Here is a 21558-nt window from a genome sequence, read left to right as displayed (position 1 = left end):
TTGATTTATACAATCTTGTACTGGACACGCTTACAGATTCCTGGCTGCGTAGAATGCATGTTCAGACTCTATTGGTTTTACAGGATATGCACTTAATAAACATGTTGGCTATATTGTCACAAGAAAATATTTTTTAACAAGTACCTCTTTTTGGGGGGAAGGTTAATTTGTTTTGTCGTTTTCTGTCCAAATTGCAGTTGGAAAGTCTGGCAGCTGATAAAGCAGCAAAATCTAGCAAAACTAATGATTAGATTTCATGAGTTGTACATTTAATCTTCTGGTAAGAGTATTATAGTTCAGTTACAGCCAGGTCTGTCTGTGTATGAAATTTCATTTACATTTTTTAAAGGGAATCTGTCCTGTTGAAATGGTATCTGATCTGCGGCTGGATGGTATAGAATTTTTGCTTTCTTGGCCTCTTTTCAGATAATATGAATGATAACATCAAAACTTTTTCTTCACTCATGGTTAGTGGTTGGGTGAAACCATTTATTGTCAAACTACTGTGTTTTCTCTTTTTAAATTATAATGACAACCATAAACATCCAACTAATCCTGATCAAAAGTTCACATATCCTGGTAATTTTGGCCTGATAACATGCACAGAAGTTGACACAAATGAGATTGAATGGCTACTAAAGGTAACATCCTCACCTGTGACCTCTTTGCTTGTAATCAGTGTGTGTGCATAAAAGCTGAGTGAGTTTCTGGGATCCAGACAGACTTTTGTATCTTTCATCCAGCCACTGACGTTTCTGGATTTTGAGTCATGAGGAAAGCAAAATAATTATTAACGGATCTACGCGAAAAGGTAGTTGAACTGTATAAAACTGGAAAGGGATACAAAAAGATATCCAAGGAATTGATAATAGCAGTCAGCAGCATTCAAACTGTGATTAACAAATGGAAAATCAGGGGCTCTGTAAAAACAAAAGCATGGTCAGGTAGACCAACAAAAATTTTGTCCACAACTACCAGGAAAATTGTTCTAGTAATAGAAGCTGTAGGAGACAAAGGAGCGCAAATAGGGTCTATCCCACATATGTCAGTGCCGCAAATCCACGGGTCGGCAGACGACCATAACAGAAATGTTATAGAGGAAATTTGTGGATTGTATCCACGCTGCCAGACAATTCAAATACAGACGTGGTTGAAAACGTAATGGTGGTTTATTCTACGTGTTTTGAAGTCTATATGACTTCTTCAGGAAATACCTGAAGAAGTCATATAGGAAAATTGTTCTGGATGCAAAGAAAAACCCACAAACAACATCAGCTGAAATACTGGACTCTCTGAAAACTAGTAGCGTGAGTGTTTGTTTCAAGATGCACAATAAGGAGGCATTGAAAAAAATGGGCTGCATGGTCGAGTCGCCAGAAGAAAGCCATTACTAAGCAAATGCCACAAAGTATCTCGCCTACAATATCCAAATAGCACAGAGACAAGCCTCAAAACTTCTGGAACAAGGTAATTTGTAGTGATGAGGCCAAAATTGAACTTTTTAGCCACAACCATAAACGTTTATTTTGGAGAGAGGTCAAGAAGCCTATGGTGAAAGGAACACCATTCCTATTGTAAAGCATGGAGGTGGATCTCTGATGCTTTGGGGATGTGTGAGCTACAAACGCACAGGAAACTTGGTCAAAGTTGAAGGAAAGATGAATGTAGCACGTTATCAGCAAATACTAGATGCAAATTTGCACTCATCAGCCCGGAAGCAGCGCATGGGACGTACTTGGACATTCCAACATGACAACGATCCAAAACACAAGGCCAAGTCGACCTGTCATTGGCTACAGCAGAACAAAGTGAAGGTTCTGGAGTGGCCATCTCAGTCTCCTGACCTCAATATCATTGAGCCACTCTGGGGAGATCTCAAGCGTGCAGTTCATGCTAGACAACCCAGGAATTAACAGGAACTAGAGGCTTTTCTCCTTCGTCTCATTGGGGGATAGAGGACTGTGGGTGTATGCTACTGCCACCAGGAGGCTGACACTAAGTAGATTAAAAAAAAATTAGCTCCTCCTCCGACATATACACCCTGACACTGGCCGAGACAGCTCCAGTTTATGCTTAGTGTCCATAGGAGGCACATCTCTGGGTTTTTTCCCCAGATTCTTTCCCTTTAAACTATGAAGATGAGACAGGGGCGACTGACCCTTTTGAAGGGGTCCGATCTCCCCAAACCTACAACGAGCGAGCACGTGGATTGTCGCCTCCACGTATCCTTTCCCGCGACATGGGAACACTTGCCGGACTTGACCATGTCCACCCTAAGGTAACGAAACACTAGGCTGTACAGGCACACATTGTCTGTCCGTGCAGCCTCCACTTCATCACCAATGCACTGACAGTGGTGATTATGAGAGGCAGATGGTCCCTCTCCTCACCTCCTGAAGCAGGTAACGGAGTTAGGGTGCCTGCACCGTCTTATACATAAGCCGCCCTCTGACCTTGTTTTCGGCGGTGGTGGGCTGGAGGGCTCAGGCAGCACTATGGTTTATTTTTTCTGCCAGGATGGTGTGGTTTCGTTCCGCAGCAGTGGCGCTGCTGGAAGCTATATCCCGGGTACTTCCCCGGGCGCCGACTAATCAAGTCCCTGGCTTTTGACATGTTAGGCTGCGGGCAGAAGTCCCGCCCCCTTTTTACAGCGTCTTCCGGTGGTCTCGCCCCCTCCCCGGGAAAGATCCAGGAGCAATATCTAGGCCCCTGCTTCTGCCTGTGGTAGGCCGCAGCCGGATAAACCCTTCCCCCTCGCGGTGGATCCGCCCTCCAATCGAGCGCACTGTGTTATATGGATGGCGCTAACACTTCTCCCGGTGACAGCCTTCACTACAGGCACGGGGACACAGGACTGGGGTAAGTGCTACTCCCCCCAGCCTGACAGCTGAAATACTTGATTCAGCAACGTTATTTTTTTGATGGTGCGATTGTCGGCACCAACAGCAGAGTTACCATGTCTAGAAGGACTAAGTCTCACACGGTTTTATATACCACGTGTGTTGCCTGTCAGTCTGCTTTTCTGTGTGCCCAGAGCAACCGTCTCTGTGATTCCTGCGATTCCGAGCGCGCTCAGGAGCCCTTCCCTGTGTCTCTGTACAGTGCCCCTGTATCTGAGACGGCGGTGTCCCCCCCTGAATGGGTCGCATCCTTGACACAGTCTATGTGTCCTTAACTAAGGCGATCGAGTCCCTCCAGACCCCGGCTGGGGCCAGGGACGACAGTTCATCTGTCATAGAAAAATCCTCCGGTTCACAGGAACCTCCGGCCTGCAGGGCCCGCGCTCCCTCTAGGCAGACGCGGGGGAAACAAACCCATACAGCGTCTCCCGGTCCGTCAGGTGCATCTGCATCCTGGAGTTCCGTGTCCCTTTCTCCCTCTCCTGCAGAGGTGAGTGAACAAGGTTCGGACTACTCTGTCTCGCCTAGGGTGGCTAGTGAATTTAAAGAAGTCGTCTCTGATGCCATCTCGGAAAATTTCTTTTCTAGGGATGGTCTTCGATACTTCCCAAGGTCTGACGGTCCTTCCCCAGAACAAGGTACTGACCCTCCGGCAGGAAGTGAGGGTCGTTCGCTAACCAGGCACCCACATGATCAGGTTTTACATGAAGGTCTTAGGAAAGATGGTGGCAGCAATAGAGGCAGTGCCTTTTGCGCAACTCCATCTTCGCCCTCTCCAACATGCGCTTTTAACATCCTGGGACAAAATTCCATCCTCTCTCAATCTTAGGTGTCGTCTGTCTACCCAGGTCAGACAAGCTCTGACATGGTGGACAATGAGTCCCTCTCTGCAGCAAGGGAAGCCTTTTTCTCCAGCCCATTGGCTGGTGGTCACAACGGATGCCAGCCTGCTCGGTTGGGGAGCAGTACTTTGCCACCACACAGCCCAGGCACGCTGGTCCTCAAGGGAGTTAATCCTTCCGATCAACCTGTTGGAGATTTGGGCGATTCGGCTGGCTCTGCAGCACTTTCATCCCTTTCTGGCAGGCCACCCGGTCAGGATCCAATCAGACAATTCCACGGCGGTGGCATACATAAATCACCAGGGAGGCACCCGCAGCAGGGCAAGGAAAATTGGGCAGCGGACTTTCTCAGCAGACCGGGCCTTGCGTCCGGAGAATGGTCTCTCCATCCCGACATTTTTATGCAGATATGCCAGCGTTGAGGAACCCCGGACATGGATCTAATGGCCTCAGGATTGAATGCCAATGTACAGAGGTTCATCGGCCGGTATCGAGATCCACAGGCAATCGCAGTGGATGCATTAGTTCTACCTTGGAACCAATTTCAGCTCCCATATCTTTCCCCCTCTGGCACTACTCCCAAAGGTGGTCACGAAAGTCAAGATAGAGGGAGTTCCTGCAATTCTAGTGGCCCCAGATTGGCCTCTTCGGTCATGGTACGCAGACCTGGTGCAGTTGCTCGCCAAAGCTCCTTGGCGGCTGCCAACCCATCCGGATCTTCTGTCTCAAGTCCCGATATTCCACCAGAACTCAGAGGCTCTGCGTTTGACGGTTTGGCCATTGAATGTTGGATTCTGACGCAGGGCGGGTTTTCTCAGAAAGTTGCTGATACTATGATTAGCGCCCTGGAATCCACCTCAGCGCGAATTTATCACCACACCTGGAAGGTTTTCCTTTCATGGTGCAGGAAACAAAGTCTTTCCCCTCTTCGTTTCTCCATTCCTAACATCTTAGCATTTCTTCAGGCCGGCCTGGATTTGGGCCTCGCACCTAGTACTCTCAGAAGACAAATATCAGCTTTGTCGGTGCTCTTTCAGCGAAAGATGGCTATCAATCTGCAGGTAAAAACATTTTTACAGGGAGTTTCTCAAAAGGTACCGCCCTATAAGGCCCCCCTGGTAGCTTTTGGGACCTTAATCTAGTCTTAAGTGCACCACAGGAGGCTCCTTTTGAGCCTCTTCAAGAAGTCTCTTTATCTTGCCTCTCTTGGAAAGTTGTGTTTTTGGTGGCCATAACCTCCACTAGGCGGATTTCAGAGCTGGCGGCCCTGTCCTGCCAGGCTCCGTATTTAAGGTTTCATCACGATAAGGTTGTGCTCAGGCCAGTACCTTCCTTCTTGCCAAAGGTGGTTTCCTCGTTCCACATTAACGAGGATATTGTCTTACCTTCCTTTTGTCCAGCGCATAGTGTGGAAAAAGCTCTCCATTCGTTGGACCTAGTGAGAGCTCTGGGGAGATACGTTTCAAGGACTGCATCTCGTCAGACAGATGTTCTGTTCATTCTTCCTCAGGGTCGTAGGAAGGGACTCGCAGCCTCAAAATCAACCTTAGCCAGATGGATACAATCAACTATTCAGGAAGCCTACCGTATCAAGGGTACGGTTGTCCCGGCTGGGATCAAGGCGCACTCCACTCGAGCAGTGGGGGCTTCCTGGGCGCTTCGGCACCAGGCATCAGCAGAACAGGTTTGCAAGGCCGCAACCTGGTCCAGTCTGCACACCTTTGCCAAGCACAATAATATCCATACTCAGGCCTCTGCAGATGCAAGTCTGGGTAGAAGGATTCTTCAGGCAGCGGTAGCACACCTATAGGCGTAAGTGCCTAGGGGCTTATTCAGCTGGGTTTTCTTCCCACCCAGGAACTGCTTTGGGACATCCCACAGTCCTGTGTCCCCCAATGAGACAAAGGAGAAACATGGATTTTTGTGTTACTCACCGTAAAATCCTTTTCTCAGAGCCGTTCATTGGGGGACACCGCTCCTGACCCTTATTTTTATTGATTATCTCTCTTCAGCTGGTGGAGTTATTCTAGACATGTTGTCTCTATATTAATGCTGTTTTACTTTACTGCTTTTGCACCAAACTGGCGCTGTCTTGGCCAATGTCAGGGTGTATATGTCGGAGGAGGAGCTAATTTTTTTTTTTTATCTACTTAGTGTCAGCCTCCTGGCAGCAGTAGCATACACCCACAGTCCTGTGTCCCCCAATGAACGACTCGGAGAAAAGGATTTTACGGTGAGTAACACAAAAATCCATGTTTTGCCAAGAAGAGTGGGCAGCTTTACCTTCTGAGAAAATAAAGAACCTCATCCACAACTAGCACAAAAGACTTCAAGCTGTTGTTGATGTTAGAGGGGGCAATACACGGCATTAAGAAATGGGGTATGTGAACTTTTAATCAGGGTCTTTTGGATGTTTGGGGTTGTCATTATGATTTAAAAAGATAAAACACAGTAGTTTGAAAATAAGTGACTTCGCCCAGCCACTAACCATGAGTGGAGAAAAAGTTTTGGTGTTATCATTCATATTCTTAGAAAAAAAGTCCCAGAAAGCAAAAATTCTGCCGGGGTATGTAAACTTTTGAGCACAACTGTACATACAAACACCAGGGATTTCAATCAAAAAAATGTTTTGTTTTTTTCAATTACCCATGACACCACACCTACAGAGAGATGGGGATCTGTTCTTGGAATGGAGAATCTACATCTTGGAAACCTCCAAGGGGATGATCATCATGGGACATGAAGATATTGCACTAACCCAGGCACTGGCCCAGTTATCTTGAGTGGCACTGATGGAGCAGATGGGTCCTGGAAGCACCACAGCGGTTTCTTAGAAAAAATCAGCTGGTGTGCGGACACTTGGCAGCGGCAGTATGGTGAATCAATGTGTCTGGCGCATCGTCACTGTTCTGTGCATGTTCAGGCCGCTCTGGAATATGAAGGCATGCCTAGATGAAGAGTGTGGCGGTTACGTCAGCAGCTTCTGAAGTGTTGGATCCACTTCATGGATATTGCCAGGGAGACCGTGTAATAGAATGGCAGTGCTAGATTTACTGGGGCATTGACTGCTGGATAAATGCAGTGATCATCTCGGCAAAGGAGCTGCTAAGTCAGAGCCTGTGAAGACCCTCTTTAGCAGGAGTGCAAGGAAGGTTGGATTTTGCCAGCAAGATGAACAAATGCACAGCCTCAAAGGAAGATAATTTTGAAAAAAATATTCCACCTAATACAGTACCTAAACTGCTTCTGAGTGGTAAGAGACCTCTGTGAAGGTTCACCTTGTAATTTGAGTTTCTTATTCTTTCCCTTGTTAGGAAAAGCATAGGAAATGTGTGGCAAAAACCATGCACAGGGAATGTGCACTGTGAGAGGCAAAGTTACCAAGCACGTGGGAAAATAGGTTATGTCAATCTTTTCTGTTCAAGACTATCTTTGGAGAATCCCCAAGCTTTGTTTCAGATATAAAATCTTTAAGGCAATCTTTAATTGTCAATGGCCCTTCAGGTCTTCACGAAGTTTCTAGCGGAGGTGTCAGCTTACCTACGAGAGAAGTTGATGATACCTTACCTTGACAATCTGATTGTGGACAGATCTTTCTAGCACTGCAGAACTCAGCTGCAGAGATTAGAGCTTCCTTTACTTGGGTTGGCTACTCCATTTAGAGAAATCAAAGTTAAAACCCAAGAGAGTGCAGAGTTTCCTTGTCCTAGACTTAAGCTACCGTCACACTCAGCAACTTAGCAAAGAGAACGACAACAATCCATGACGTTGCAGCGTCCTGGATAGCGATCTCGTTGTGTTTGACACGCAGCAGCGATCTGGATCCCACTGTGCCATCGCTGGTCGGAGCTAGAAGTCCAGAACTTTATTTTGTTGCCAGGTCGGCGTGTATCGTCATGTTTGACATAAAAAGCAACGATGCCAGCAACGAGCATAGGACCCCTAGATGTGTGTCGGATCGGTACACTCCGGCTGTTTGACATGGAGATAACAACCAGCGAGAACGAGAAGTGAGTCGCCGTTACGTCACTGGATCGCTCCTGCATCGTTCTGGAGTTGCTGTGTTTGACGTCTCTACAGCGACCTAAACAGCGACGCTCCAGCGATCTAGTTTAGGTCGGCTCGTTGTCTATATCGCTGCAGCGTCGCTGAGTGTGACGGTACCTTTAGTGAATCAGAGTTGCTATCTCCCAGGAGGGGAGAAGGTGTTCTGCCTAGTGTCAATTAATAAGCAACCCGGCCACAACTCTAGGGAAGGCAGCATGTGTTAGGAACTCAAATGTCCTCCATTCTGGCAGGAGCATTGACTCGGGTACACATTCATGTGTTACAATGGGAGATCCTGTCAAACTAGTATGCATTGAAGGGGTGATTGGGTAGAAAGTTAACCCTTTCTTCAATAACGACTTGGTCCCTTCTCTGTTCGATGGAAACAAAAAGAAAATGTCCAAAGGCGTTCCTTGGATGAATCCGATATCTCGGGTAATTACAGCATATGCACGCCCTCAAGGCACAACTGGGAATTCTTCTGGTACAGGGCCAAAAGAAAAATCTGGTTCCTCAAACCTAAAGGTACCGTCACACATAACGATATCGTTAACGATATTGTTGCTTTTTGTGACGTAGCAACGATATCGTTAAGGAAATCGTTATGTGTGACAGCGACCAACGATCAGGCCCCTGCTGGGAGATCGTTGGCCGCTGAGGAAAGTCCAGAACTTTATTTCGTCACTGGACTTCCCGCTGACATCGCTGGATCGGCGTGTGTGACACCGATCCAGCGATGTCTTCACTGGTAACCAGGGTTAACATCGGGTTACTAAGCGCAGGGCCGCACTTAGTAACCCGATGTTTACCCTGGTTACCAGCGTAAACGTTAAAAAAACAAACACTACATACTTACCTTCAGCTGTCTGTCCCCGGCGCTCTGCTTCTCTGCACTCCTCTTGCATCCTGTGTCAGCGCCGGCCAGCCGGAAAGCACAGCGGTGACGTCACCGCTCTGCTTTCCGGCTGACCGGCGCTGACAGTGCAGAGGAAAACACAGCGCCGGAGGACAGACAGCTGAAGGTAAGTATGTAGTGTTTGTTTTTTTAACGTTTACGCTGGTAACCAGGGTAAACATCGGGTTACTAAGCACGGCCCTGCGCTTAGTAACCCGATGTTTACCCTGGTTACCGGGGACCTCAGGATCGTTGGTCGCTGGAGAGCTGTCTGTGTGACAGCTCTCCAGCGACCAAACAGCGACGCTGCAGCGATCGACATCGTTGTCGGTATCGCTGCAGCGTCGTTTAGTGTGACGGTACCTTAAGGGGGAGCTCATGGCAGTAAGGCAATCTCTAAGAAAGCTCCTTTCATCCATACAATGTCATCACATAAGGATCTAGTCAGACAAGGGTAACTAGTGTACATAAACCATCAGGCGGGAACCTAATAATTGTCTGATCTGATCTTTCGTGGTCTCACCTCTTATCTTTCACAGCGTTTCACATTAAAAGGAAAGATAATTGCAAAGCAGACGTTTTGAGCTGTGTCCAATTGAAACAAGGGGAGTGGACTCTTGAATCAGAGAGTGCTGTTAGATTGTGGACCTAAAGGTGCTTTCAGGCATTGATCTTTTTGCAGATGGGCAGAACAAGAAAATGAGCAGTTTCTGTTCAGTGGATCCTAGGAGATTCCATCAAGCAGTGGATGATTTCCTGCTCAAATGGGATTATAGTCTGGCATAGGCTTTTTCTCCTGTGATGTTGGTCCCAGCAGTCCCAAAGATGATCAGAAAAGATCGAGCAAGTGTAATCCTGATTAGTTCCATTCTTGCCCAAGATAAATTTTTCACAATTTTGATCTATACATTACTTCAGAGTAGGAAAGCAGTAACAACAACAAAAAATTGGCAGGATATGGAGAAAATTTCTGATTAGATCAGGGGCAGGTGTAGCTGATGGAATACCCGTCACAGCCATTTTGGAATACTTTGGAGTCAATTTTCATTTCATTTCAGGGACCTAGAAAAGGGTCTTAAATCCGCCTGTAAAAGCACATTATCTAGATGGAATAAAGAGGTTATAGGATTACCTTAGGTCTCGGGTTCCTAGAGACACAAGAGCTCATCCTACAAGGTTTCAACCTCCTGGGCAGAGAAATCAGATATCTCCATCAAGCAAATTTGTGAGGCTGCAACGTGGTCCTTACTCTGCACCTTCCATAGGCTTTATTTAGGATCTTCTGCTGATCTTTCCTTTGGGAGAAGGGTTCTACAAGCTGTGGTCCTGCCCTTTGTTTGCTGTCATGGGTAGAGATGAGCGGATCCGTAGATGTTCGGGTTCGACCAATATACAGTTAAAAGTTTGGTTCACGCCCGAACCCAATACAAGTCAATGGTGACCCAAACTTTGGTGGTGTACAATGGTGGTAATAAGGGCTAGGGGGCTGCAAATAGGAAGCTTAATGGGGGGTAAGAGCAAGGCAATTGCCCAGCAAACAAATATGGATAGAAAATGAATTAAATCCCTTGAATTACTCAGTAAACATTGAGTTAGTTTATTCAACAGGCTGGACAGAATCAATAGAATGGTGTGAGTCAATGTAGACTATTCTTATCAATGTCATATGTAAATATCCATACATTCATTGAAACTCACTCAGTTATATCACATTAGTAAGAAAATCGGACAACTGTGAGCTGGTGTTATTTTGGGAAGGGCTCAATACCCATGCATCTTCCCAGTTTGATAATATCAGCTCACAGCTGTCAGCATAGCTTTTACTGGTTATTAAAAAGTTACGTGGGTTCCCCCCTATTTTTAACCCCTTTACCCCCAAGGGTGGTTTGCACGTTAATGGCCGGGCCAATTTTTACAATTCTGACCACTGTCCCTTTTTGAGGTTATAACTCTGGAACGCTTCAACGGATCCCAGTGATTCTGACATTGTTTTCTCATGACATATTGTACGTCATGATAATGGTAAAAATTCTTTGATAGTACCTGCGTTTATTTGTGAAAAAAACGGAAATTTGGCGAAAATTATGAAAATTTCGCAATTTTCCAACTTTGAATTTTTATGCAATTAAATCAGATATGTCACACAAAATACTTAATAAGTAACATTTCCCACATGTCTACTTTACATAAGCACAATTTTGGAACCAAAATTTTTTTTTGTTAGGGAGTTATAAGGGTTAAAAGTTGACCAGCAATTTCTCATTTTTACAACACCATTTTTTTTAGGGACCACATCTCATTTGAAGTCATTTTGAGGGGTTTATATGATAGAAAATACCCAAGTGTGACACCATTCTAAAAACTTCACCCCTCAAGGTGCTCAAAACCATATTCAAGAAGTTTATTAACCCGTCTGATGCTTCACAGGAATTTTTGGAATGTTTAAATAAAAATGAACATTTAACTTTTTTTCACAAAAAAATTTACTTCAGCTCCAATTTGTTTTATTTTACCAAGGGTAACAGGAGAAAATGGACCCCAAAAGTTTTTGTACAATTTGTCCTGAGTACACCGATACCCCATATGTGGGGGTAAACCACTGTTTGGGCGCATGACAGAGCTCGGATGCGAAGGAGCGCCATTTGACTTTTCAATGCAAAATTGACTGGAATCGAGATGGGACACCATGTTGCGTTTGGAGAGCCCCTGATGTGCCTAAACATTGAAACCCCCCACAAGTGACACCATTTTGGAAATTAGATCCCCTAAGGAACTTATCTAGAGGTGTGGTGAGCACTTTGACCCACCAAGTGCTTCACAGAAGTTTATAATGCAGAACCGTAAAAATAAAAAAAAATTTTCACAAAAATTATCTTTTCACCCCCAATTTTTTATTTTCCCAAGGGTAAGAGAAGAAATTAAACCCCAAAAGTTGTACAATTTGTCCTGAGTACTCTGATACCCCATATGTGGGGGTAAACCACTGTTTGGGCGCATGGGGGAGCTCGGAAGGGAAGGAGCGCCGTTTGACTTTTCAATGCAAAATTGACAGGAATTGAGATGGGACGCCATGTTGCGTTTGGAGAGCCACTGATGTGCCTAAACATTGAAACCCCCCACAAGTGACACCATTTTGGAAAGTAGACCCCCTAAGGAACTTATCTAGATGTGTTTTGAGCGCTTTGCCTCGTTTTTTTTTTGTTTCTTACTGTGTTTACTGAAGGGGTTAACTAGTGGGCCAGTTTTATAGGTCGGGCCGTTACGGACGCGGCAATACTAAATATGTGTACTTTTATTGTTTGTTTTTTTTATTTAGATAAAGAAATGTATTTATGGGAATAATATATATTTTTTTTCATTATTTAGGAATATTTTTTTTACACATTTGGAAAAAATTTTTTTACTTTGTCCCGAGGGGGACATCACAGATCGGTGATCTAACAGTTTTCACAGCACTCTGTCAGATCACCGTCTGACTTACAGCACTGCAGGCTTCACAGTGCCTGCTCTGAGCAGGCTCTGTGAAGCCACCTCCCTCCCTGCAGGACTCGGATGCCGCGGCCATCTTGGATCCGGGCCTGGAGCAGGGAGGGAGGTAGGCAGACCCTCGCAGCAACGCGATCACATCGCAATGCTGCGGGGGGCTCAGGGAAGCCCGCAGGGAGCCCCCTCCCTGCGCGATGCTTCCCTGTACCGCTGGGGGTTAATGTGCCGGGAGCGGACCGTGACCGCTCCTGGCACATAGTGTCGGATGTCAGCTGCAGTCCCCCCGTGAGCGCGGCCGATCGCGTATGACGTACTATCCCGTCGGTGGTCATAGGAGCCCACCCCACCTCGACGGGATAGTACGTCCGATGTCAGAAAGGGGTTAATAACAAACTGAGGGAAAGCAGACCTCTAGATGTTGGTGTTATTATTCTGGGAAGGGGCCAATATCCATAAAGGTTCCCAGCCTATTAATATCTGCTCAAAGCTGGCTGCTTAGCCTTTACTAGTTATTAAAATGGGGGACCCCAAAAAAAATGAGGGGTCCCCACGATATTTAATAAGCAGCAAAGGCTATGCAGACAGCTGTTGGTCGATATTAATTGGCTGGTAGGTGGGCCATGGATATTGACCACCTCCCAGACTAATAACACCAGCACTTATCCGTACCAGAAATGGCACATCCATTAGATGCGTCATTTCTGGCACTTAACCTTGGCTCTTCCTGCTTGCCCTGGTGCATTGGCAAGTGGGGTAATGATTTTGGGGTTGATTTCAGCTGTTTTAGGTCCGCTGATATCAAGCCCAGGGGTTAGCAATGGAGAGGTGTGTGTAAGACTCCCCCATTACTAACCCCATAGTTTTAAGCTACAAATACACACATAGAGAAAAATCCTTTTATTGAACAAAACACTCCCTGTCAACTCTCCTCTTTACCTATGTATTAAGATAAAATAAAAAAGTCCTAGTAATCCTCACCTGTCTGCTGTTAATCCATACTGATGAGGTCGCTTATCAGTCCAGCACTCGCGCTGAACTAGTGAGAACAGGCGCTTGTGAATTGAGGTGATCTTAGTAAAGTTATCACGTGCTGTCCCAATTCTTTAGAATGCACTACCCAGGACAATTCGATTAATTCCCAATAGCCACAGTTTTAAGCGTGGCTTCAAAACGCATTTCTTTAGGCTGGCCTATATATTTTTAGCTGGGATTACTAAACTATTCCTCAGCAAAATAGTAACAATATTAGCTCCAGTGAATATCTGCTGTGTAAATTGACATGCTTAGGTTAAGTGTGAAGCCTAAAGGTACCGTTACACTAAACGATTCACCAACGATCACGACCAGCGATACGACCTGGCCGTGATCGTTGGTAAGTCGTTGTGTGGCCGCTGGGGAGCTGTCACACAGACAGCTCTCTCCAGCGACCAACAATCAGGGGAAAGACTTCGGCATCGTTGAAACTGACTTCAACGATGCCGAAGTCCCCAGGTAACCAGGGTAAATATCGGGTTACCAAGTGCAGGGCCGCGCTTAGTAACCCGATAATTACCCTGGTTACCATTGTAAAAGTAAAAAAAAAAAAAACAGTACATACTCACATTCTGATGTCTGTCACGTCCCCCGGCGTCCACAGGGTTAAAACTGCTTTCGGCAAGAGCGCTGCTAATGCACGCGCTCCGGTCGACAGCTTCCCTGCACTGACTGTGTTAGTGCCAGCCGTAAAGCAAAGTACAGCGGTGACGTCACCGCTGTTACTGCCGGCGCTGACAGTCAGTGCAGGGAAGCTCTCGGCCGGAGCGCTTGCATTAGCAGCGCTCTTGCCGAAAGCGACAGAATTGGCACATCTAATAGATGTGCCTTTTCTGGGCAGCTGTGGGCTGCTATTTTTAGGCTGGGGGGGCAGTATCCATGGCCCTGTGATCGACATTACCAGCAACCACATAACCAAAGCAAACATCCAATCTACTGTTCTGGAGTGCCATGGATTTCTAACTGACCATCATTACTGAGATAAGTGTGGAGGAGGCTGGGAGAGGGGAGGGCCTGTGCTATGGGTGCCATTTCCCGCCATTAGAAATAGCGGCAGCCATCTTAATTTACATAAGGAACGCCGTCTTGCAGCATAGTGCAGACTCCCTTTCACCACTATTACTTTTGTGCATCCTGATTAACCCCTATTTCTGCTTATTAACCCAGCCTGTTACAGAACCCCCAAGAATATGTTATGCAGTATATATTATGTATAATAGGTTCCATGTGAAATGCATCAGTCCACAGGCTGCGCCCCTGGGCAGAGAGGACACGATATCCCCCTTCTGTCCTCCCCCCACCTTTGTAATTCCCACAGTAAATATCAGCAGGCTCCTGCCCCCTGCGGCTATTGTAATGTATGTCTGGCCTGCTTTTTCTATTGGCCTGCCCTGTGTATCTGTGTTATATATTCTGTGTGCTGTGAATAAAGTGTGTTCTTTTAGACTGGAAATACGTGGAGTAGCAGTCAGCTTTTATATGCTCTCACGTAATCAAGGAATTCCAGCCAGCGTCCTTCATTCAGAATACAGCAAAAGCAGAGTGGACCTCCTGAAACACGGGGGGTGCTGAAAGAGGTACTACAGCACAGTAGACCCCGTTACACAGCCCTTTCCTAAAAGTCAGTTACATGTGCCATCTTGTGGTCAGTTAACCCTTAGTTAACCCCTAATTGCCTGCAGGGCTAACAAGCTATCTATAATTCTATCTTCTGTCACTGCCCCCCTGATGGAGAACCCGAAAAATAAAAAAAGCAAGGTTAAGTAAAGGAAGTGGTAGTAGCAGTAGCCGACCCATTCTAGAGACATGGACCGAGATGTATGGCATTATAGAAAAAATGGCAGATCATTTTGCTTTCTATGTACTGAAACATTAGTAAGCAGAACGTGGAATATAAATAGACATTTTGAAACTAATCATTCCCAGCTCTTGGAAAAAAGTGAGGATGATAGGAAGGAACACATTTCCAGGCATCTACAACTTTATAAGAGCCTATCTAATTCCATCCTTTCATTTTTAAAAGGCTCTACAAATTTAACATCTACAAGTTTGAGCATTGTTCACTCCATAGCTCAGCATGGAAAAGCACTCAGTGAGAGAGAATTTATTAAAGAAACTCTCCTAAGATGTGCACCAGTTCTATTTCATGATATGCAGAATAAAGATGCAATTAAGAGAATATCTGAGTTACCACTCAGTAGAAATATCATAAAAGGCCGAATAATGAGACTGAACACAAATGTACAACATCAATTAAAGAGAGACATAAGTAATTGTAAATATTTTTTGGTCTCTCTTGATGAAACTACTGATGTCACATCACATGCTCAGTTGGCCATTATTGGTCGATATTCTGATGGTCTCACAATAAGAGAAGAGTTGATAAAGTTAGTATTAGTGCCAACAAGTACATCAAGAAGCGAAATATGCAAGGTTGTTATACAAGCATTCCGAGACCTAAGCATTGATATCTTTAAAGATGTGTCAGTGACGACAGATGGTGGGGAAAAAAGTCGGGTTTGTCAAATTGTTTGCGGAAGCTATTGGACATTTGATTGTGCCTTTTCATTGTATTATCCATCAGGAGGCTTTATATGCCCAGGCAGGATTCACAGACTTAAACGACTTAATGTCAGTTGTTACAAAAATAGTTTGTTAGCGAGAATTTTCTGCACTTTTACTGGAAGTTGATTCCATTTACAGGGGACTGCTGATGTACAATAATGTAAGATGGCTGAGCCGAAGCAAAGTTCTTGAGTGCTTTATGGAATGCTGTGATGAAATTAAGGTATTTCTTGAGGATAAGGATCTGGGAAACTTTCCTCAACTCAATGATAAGTGGGTCAACACCCTGATGTTTTTTTACAGATCTCTGTTCATATTAATGAACTGAGCAAAAAGTTACAAGGTTTTGTCAAAAGTTTTGATGCTATGTTTGGATACATAAAAGCTTTTGAAAGTAAACTTAAAATTTTCAAGTGAGATTCAGAAACTAAAACTTTTAAGTATTTTTCCCGAGTAGCAAAGTATTTTGAGAAGGCCAGTTCAGCTGTACAAAATAAAATGGAACCCTTGCATATAAAGTACCAGCATGTTTTAGGCTCATTACTTGACAAATTCAGTGATAGATTTAATCAATTTAGAAGCCTAGAACAGACCATGAAAATAATTATGTATCCTGATGCAGTAGTCTACAGTTGTTTGGATGGTAATTGGTTAAATGGTTTCCAATGGATGCAAATTGGAGATGCAACTTGCAGAATTTCAAGACAGCATCTGGGTTCAGGTGTTTGTCAACTTGAGGTCACTGCTTGAGAATCTGGAAAGGAGCCGCTTGGAGAATCAAGAGGAGTGCCACTGCGAACAGGAAATTTGGAGTACCTGGAACCGATTACCAGACACTTTTAGCATCCTATAAAATATGGCAATGGCTTAACTCACAATTTTTTTCCTCTACGTACTTTTGTGAGACCTTATTCTCAGTATTAAATATTATCAAAACCAACAAAAGAAACAAATTGACAGATGAAGTTAGTAGCGCTTGCTTGGGCTTGAAGTGTACAAAATACCAATCTTCAATTGAAGACTTAGCCAATGAAATTCAGCAACAAAAAAAGTCACTAATAGGCAGGTTAAAGAATTCCCCCTCCCGCTCACTTATCTTAGTTCATGGCACCCCACACAAGTTAAATAATATCAAGACCAACAAAAGAAACCAACTGACGGATGAACAAAGAAGTCACTAAGCAAGTAAGTTATTAGTTTTTTGTTTACTAAATACCGTTATATATTACAATTATACATTTTTGTTATTTAAACTATAAATATCGCAAAATCGTTTTTTTTTTCTCAAAGTTACACACCACCTGAGTTATGCTTTGGTTTTTTGGCGAATTTTGACACAGCAAGGTTGCCCATCACTGGTCTTGATTATGGGCTTCCTAGTGAACCTTGATAGATGGCAAAGTTGGAGGCTCCCTTAAAGGGGTTGTCCGGCAATTTAAAAGTACCATACGATGGTCATTAATGTCTGATCGGTGGGGATGCAGCCTCCAGCATGCCGCCGCTCAGCTGTTTTATGCAGTGACTGGAACCTTTCAGTTGTGGAACTGTGCACAGCTCCGTCAACAAAATAGTAGTCGTGGCCAGGTTTTGAACATTCATCCCCTATTGATTCTAAGAGCTTTAGAGCCGGCTGTCAGCAAGTGCTAGGGAGGCGTGACAGAAGCCGTTCCAACCCACCTCTGACTTAAACCCAAGGCTGAGGGGAGTAATGTTAATTTCCTCTCAGCAGCCGGGCTCTGTATGGACTTCAGGATGCTATTAAACTGTAGATTAAAGGGACACTGTCACCTGAATTTGGAGGGAACAATCTTCAGCCATGGAGGCGGGGTTTTTGGGTGTTTGATTCACCCTTTCCTTACCCGCTGGCTACATGCTGGCTGCAATATTGGATTGAAGTTCATTCTCTGTCCTCTGTAGTACATGCCTGCATAAGACAGTCTTGCCTTGTGCAGGCGTGTACTATGGAGGACAGAGAATGAACTTCAATCCAATATTGCAGCCAGCATGCAGCCAGCGGGTAAGGAAAGGGTGAATCAAAAACCCCGCCTCCATGGCTGAAGATTGTTCCCTCCAAATTCAGGTGACAGTGTCCCTTTAACCCCATTTTATTACATGATTGGTTTCATTTTAAGTCTTGATCCCATAGCAAACTATTGCTGACTGTAGAACTCTGACCTTCATGGTGCTATCGCAGGAATAAAAGAATCCACACTCTATACAAACAGAGAGATGGGGAGGGGACACTTAACTAATCATAATTTAAATCTCCTGGACCAGATGAATTGCATCCTACGGTTCTGAAAGAGTTAGAGGAAATTGCAGAACCACTAGCCAGAATCTTTGAAAAACTCTGGAGAACAGAAGTCCCAGAAGATTGGAGAAGGGCAAATGTTGTCCCCTTCTTCAAAAAAAGGAAAGAAGATAGAGCCAGAAAATTACAGACCAGTGAGTATATACCAGGAAAGGTGTTTGAACAAATTATTAAACAGCATGTATGTACTTGGATAAGAATACAGTAATTAACCAGAGCCAACATGGATTTGTAGCAAACAAATAATGCCAGATTAGCCTAATTTCCCTCTATGATGGAATCACTGACAGGGTGGATCAGGGAAATGCGATAAAGTATATCTCGACTTCAACAAAGCATTTGATAAAGTATCTCATACTATCCTTATTCAAAAAATGACCATGTATGAGATGGACAAGTCTATGGTTAGGTAGATTCATAACTGTACTGTGATCGTACTCAGAGTGGTGATAAACGGTTGCACATCCAGTTGGAAGAGTGTTTCAAGGAAGTATCACAAGGTTCTGTCCTGGCACCAGTACTCAACATGTTTTATAATTGATCTAGGTAAGGGAACTAATCAAGTTTGGAGACAATGAAAATCTAGGAGGGATAGCTAACACTAGAGAACACAGTGAAAGGATTCAGAAGGATCTAGATGAGCTTGAACAATGGGCAGCGACTAATAGAGTGGTATTTAATAGGGAGAAATGCAAGATTCTACATGTGGGCAAGAAAAACGGGAATTACATCTACAGAATGTGAGGAATAGAACTAAGCAACCAGCACGTGTGGAAAAACACTTGGGTATACTAATAGATCACAGACTTCATACGAGTCAAGAGTGTGATGTAGCAGCAAAAAAGGCAAACACAGTTCTAGGATGCATTAAGAGAAGCATAGAGTCTAGATCACGTGAAGTAATTATCCCCCTCTACTCCCCCTTGGTCAGGTCTCATCTGGAATATCGTGTCCAGTTCTGGGCACCACATTTTAAAAAAAGACATTGAAAAACTGGGGCAAGTTCAGAGAACAGCTTCCAGGAAGGTAAACGAACTGCAAAGTATGTCCTACGAGGAACGTCTAAAGGATCTGGGAATGTTTAGCTTGCAAAAAAAGAAGGCTAAGGGATTTAATTTAACAGCTGTCTACAAATATCTGAAGGAATGTCAGTGTAGAGGGCTCATCATTCTGATTTGCACATGGAAACACAAGGAGCAATGGAATGAAACTGAAAGGGAGAAGATACAGATTAGATATTAGAAAAAAACTTTTTGACAGGGTGATCAATGAGTGGAACAGGCTGCCACGAGAGATGGCAAGTTTTCCTTCAATGGAAGTCTTCAAATAGAGGCTGGACAGTAATCTCTTTGAGATGGTTTAGTGAATCCTGCATTGCGCAGGGGGTTGGACATGATGACCCTTGAGGTCCCTTCCAACTCTTAACATTCTATGATTCAATTACCTATTTTTATTTATTTTTTTCCTTCAGTTTCAGCATGACCAGAAGAACAATCTGTGCCGTGTCTTGCCATTGGAGGAAGAGAAAAGTTGGAGCTGGTGGAAATATAGCAGAATGAATTTGGTGGCATTCTTTGGTTTCGGGATTATGATCTCAATTTTTCACATTGTTGTAAAGCATAAAAACACACACTAGTGTGGTTATCTAATAATGTTCTGACATTATCTACCATATTTTTCGGACTAAAAGACGCACCTAGATTTTAGAGGAGGAAATTAGGGGGAAAAAATTGAAGCAAGAAATGTGGTCAATTCTGTACTTAAATCCCCTATCCTGGTTGATATGCTCCCCTCATCCCCATCCTGATACACAGGGCCCCTCATCCTTACCCTTGTATACATGGCCCCCTCATCACTATCCTGGTATGCATGGCCCCCTCATCCCTATCTTGGTATGCATGGCCCCCTCATCCCTATCCTGGTATGCATGCCCACTCATCCCTATCCTGGTATGCATGCCCACTCATCCCTATCCTGGTATGCATGCCCACTCATTCCTGTCCTGGTAGAAATGGTCCCCCTCATCCCTATCCTGGCAGGAATGATTGCCCTCATCCCTATTCTAGTAAGCATGGCCCCATCCTTATCCTGGTATGCAGGGCCCCCATCTTGTCCTTGATATGCGTGGCTACATCCTTATCCTTATATGCAGAGTCCCTCATCTCATCCTAGTATGCATGGCCCCATCCCTATTCTGGTATGATTAGCCCCCATCCCAGTCCTGGTATGTATGCCCCCATCCTTATATTTGACCCCCACCCCCATCCTGGTATGCGTGGCCCCATCAAAAAGCAGCCAACCAGTGGCTGACACTGTGCACGCTACTGAAGAGCAACAAATACTCACTGCTCTCTGCGCATACAGTCCCGGCGTGCAGAGCAGTGAGTATTCCGACAGCTGTGCTCTGCTTGTGAGCAGCGCATTATGTCACTGCCATGCGCTGCTTGCAAGCATAAAGCAGCTGCTGACAACAGAGCAGGACGCTTCGAGGGAGCGCCGGGAAGGTATTGTAATGTTTGTTTGTTTTTTATGTTTTCTGATGGGGCCAAAAAGAAATGAATATTCATTGCCCTCCACACCCATGGGCATGGAATGCAGTGAATATTCATTTCTCCTTAGCAGCGGGCACAGGAGTTAGCCACAGTGGCCGGCTCCAGCCTCTTTTGACCCGCTGCTCTGCCGATGTTGCTCCCCCACCGCAGCCAGAGCCAATCGGTACATCCAGACTGTAAGTCGCACCCCCATTTTCCTCCACATATGTGGAGGAAAAAAGTGCGTCTTATAGTCCGAAAAATACAGTATACTGGAAAGGGAAGGATTCAATTGTTTGGTTTTTTTTGGTTTGTTTTAGAAATTGTAAATGTTTTTTGTTATCCCTTGCATCATAAATGTTAAAACAATATTTTGATGAACAGTTATTGTAACACTTATTTTTACATAAGTTTGCAATAGATGGAGGTTTCTGTATACACTGCTAGCTAATGTATAACTTAAAAATTACTATATAGTAAAGAGAAAAAAACTCTTCTAGAGGAAAATGTTATGTTTCATAGAATTGGTTTGAACAAATTCTCACTGAATAAAAATGAATCTCATCAGATGATTTACATGTATGTCATTTTGCATTGGGAGTTTTGTCTTTTGTAAATCTGTGTTTCACATATATTTGATCTGTTTTGGGAACATGCAGTGACTGTGGGACCCTTCGTAGCGCAAAGATGTCGCAGACACTATTTACTGAGGCTTCTGAAAGGTAAAACCGAGGTAGATGGCTTCAGCTACCTAATGGCCCTCCATGGCATGATCTGGGTCTGCCAGTTAGTTACTACAGCAGACAGTCATCTAAAAGGGAACCTGTCACCCCGAAAATCGCGGGTGAGGTAAGCCCACCGACATCAGGAGCTTATCTACAGCATTCTGGAATGCTGTAGATAAGCCCCCTATGTATCCTAAAAGATGAGAAAAAGACGTTAGATTATA

The 21558-nt window shown here is 44.5% G+C and overlaps 1 protein-coding gene across 1 annotated transcript in view; it reads left to right on the top strand.

The window, feature by feature from the left end:
• ASZ1 (ankyrin repeat, SAM and basic leucine zipper domain containing 1) overlaps window positions 1-21164 on the top strand; it is a 276440-nt gene extending 255276 nt beyond the window's left edge. Inside the window, exon 17 of the mRNA XM_069762334.1 lies at window positions 19550-21164. Coding sequence (XP_069618435.1) covers window positions 19550-19714 — 165 coding nt within the window. The 3' untranslated portion in view covers window positions 19715-21164. The remainder of the gene's footprint in view (window positions 1-19549) is intronic.
• The last annotated feature ends 394 nt before the right edge of the window (window positions 21165-21558 follow it).

This window comes from Ranitomeya imitator, chromosome 4 (genome assembly GCF_032444005.1).
Source record: "Ranitomeya imitator isolate aRanImi1 chromosome 4, aRanImi1.pri, whole genome shotgun sequence".
Taxonomy (NCBI): Eukaryota; Metazoa; Chordata; class Amphibia; order Anura; family Dendrobatidae; genus Ranitomeya; species Ranitomeya imitator.
Note: the sequence above shows the minus strand (reverse complement) of the source record. Positions and strands in the feature narration are given on the sequence as shown.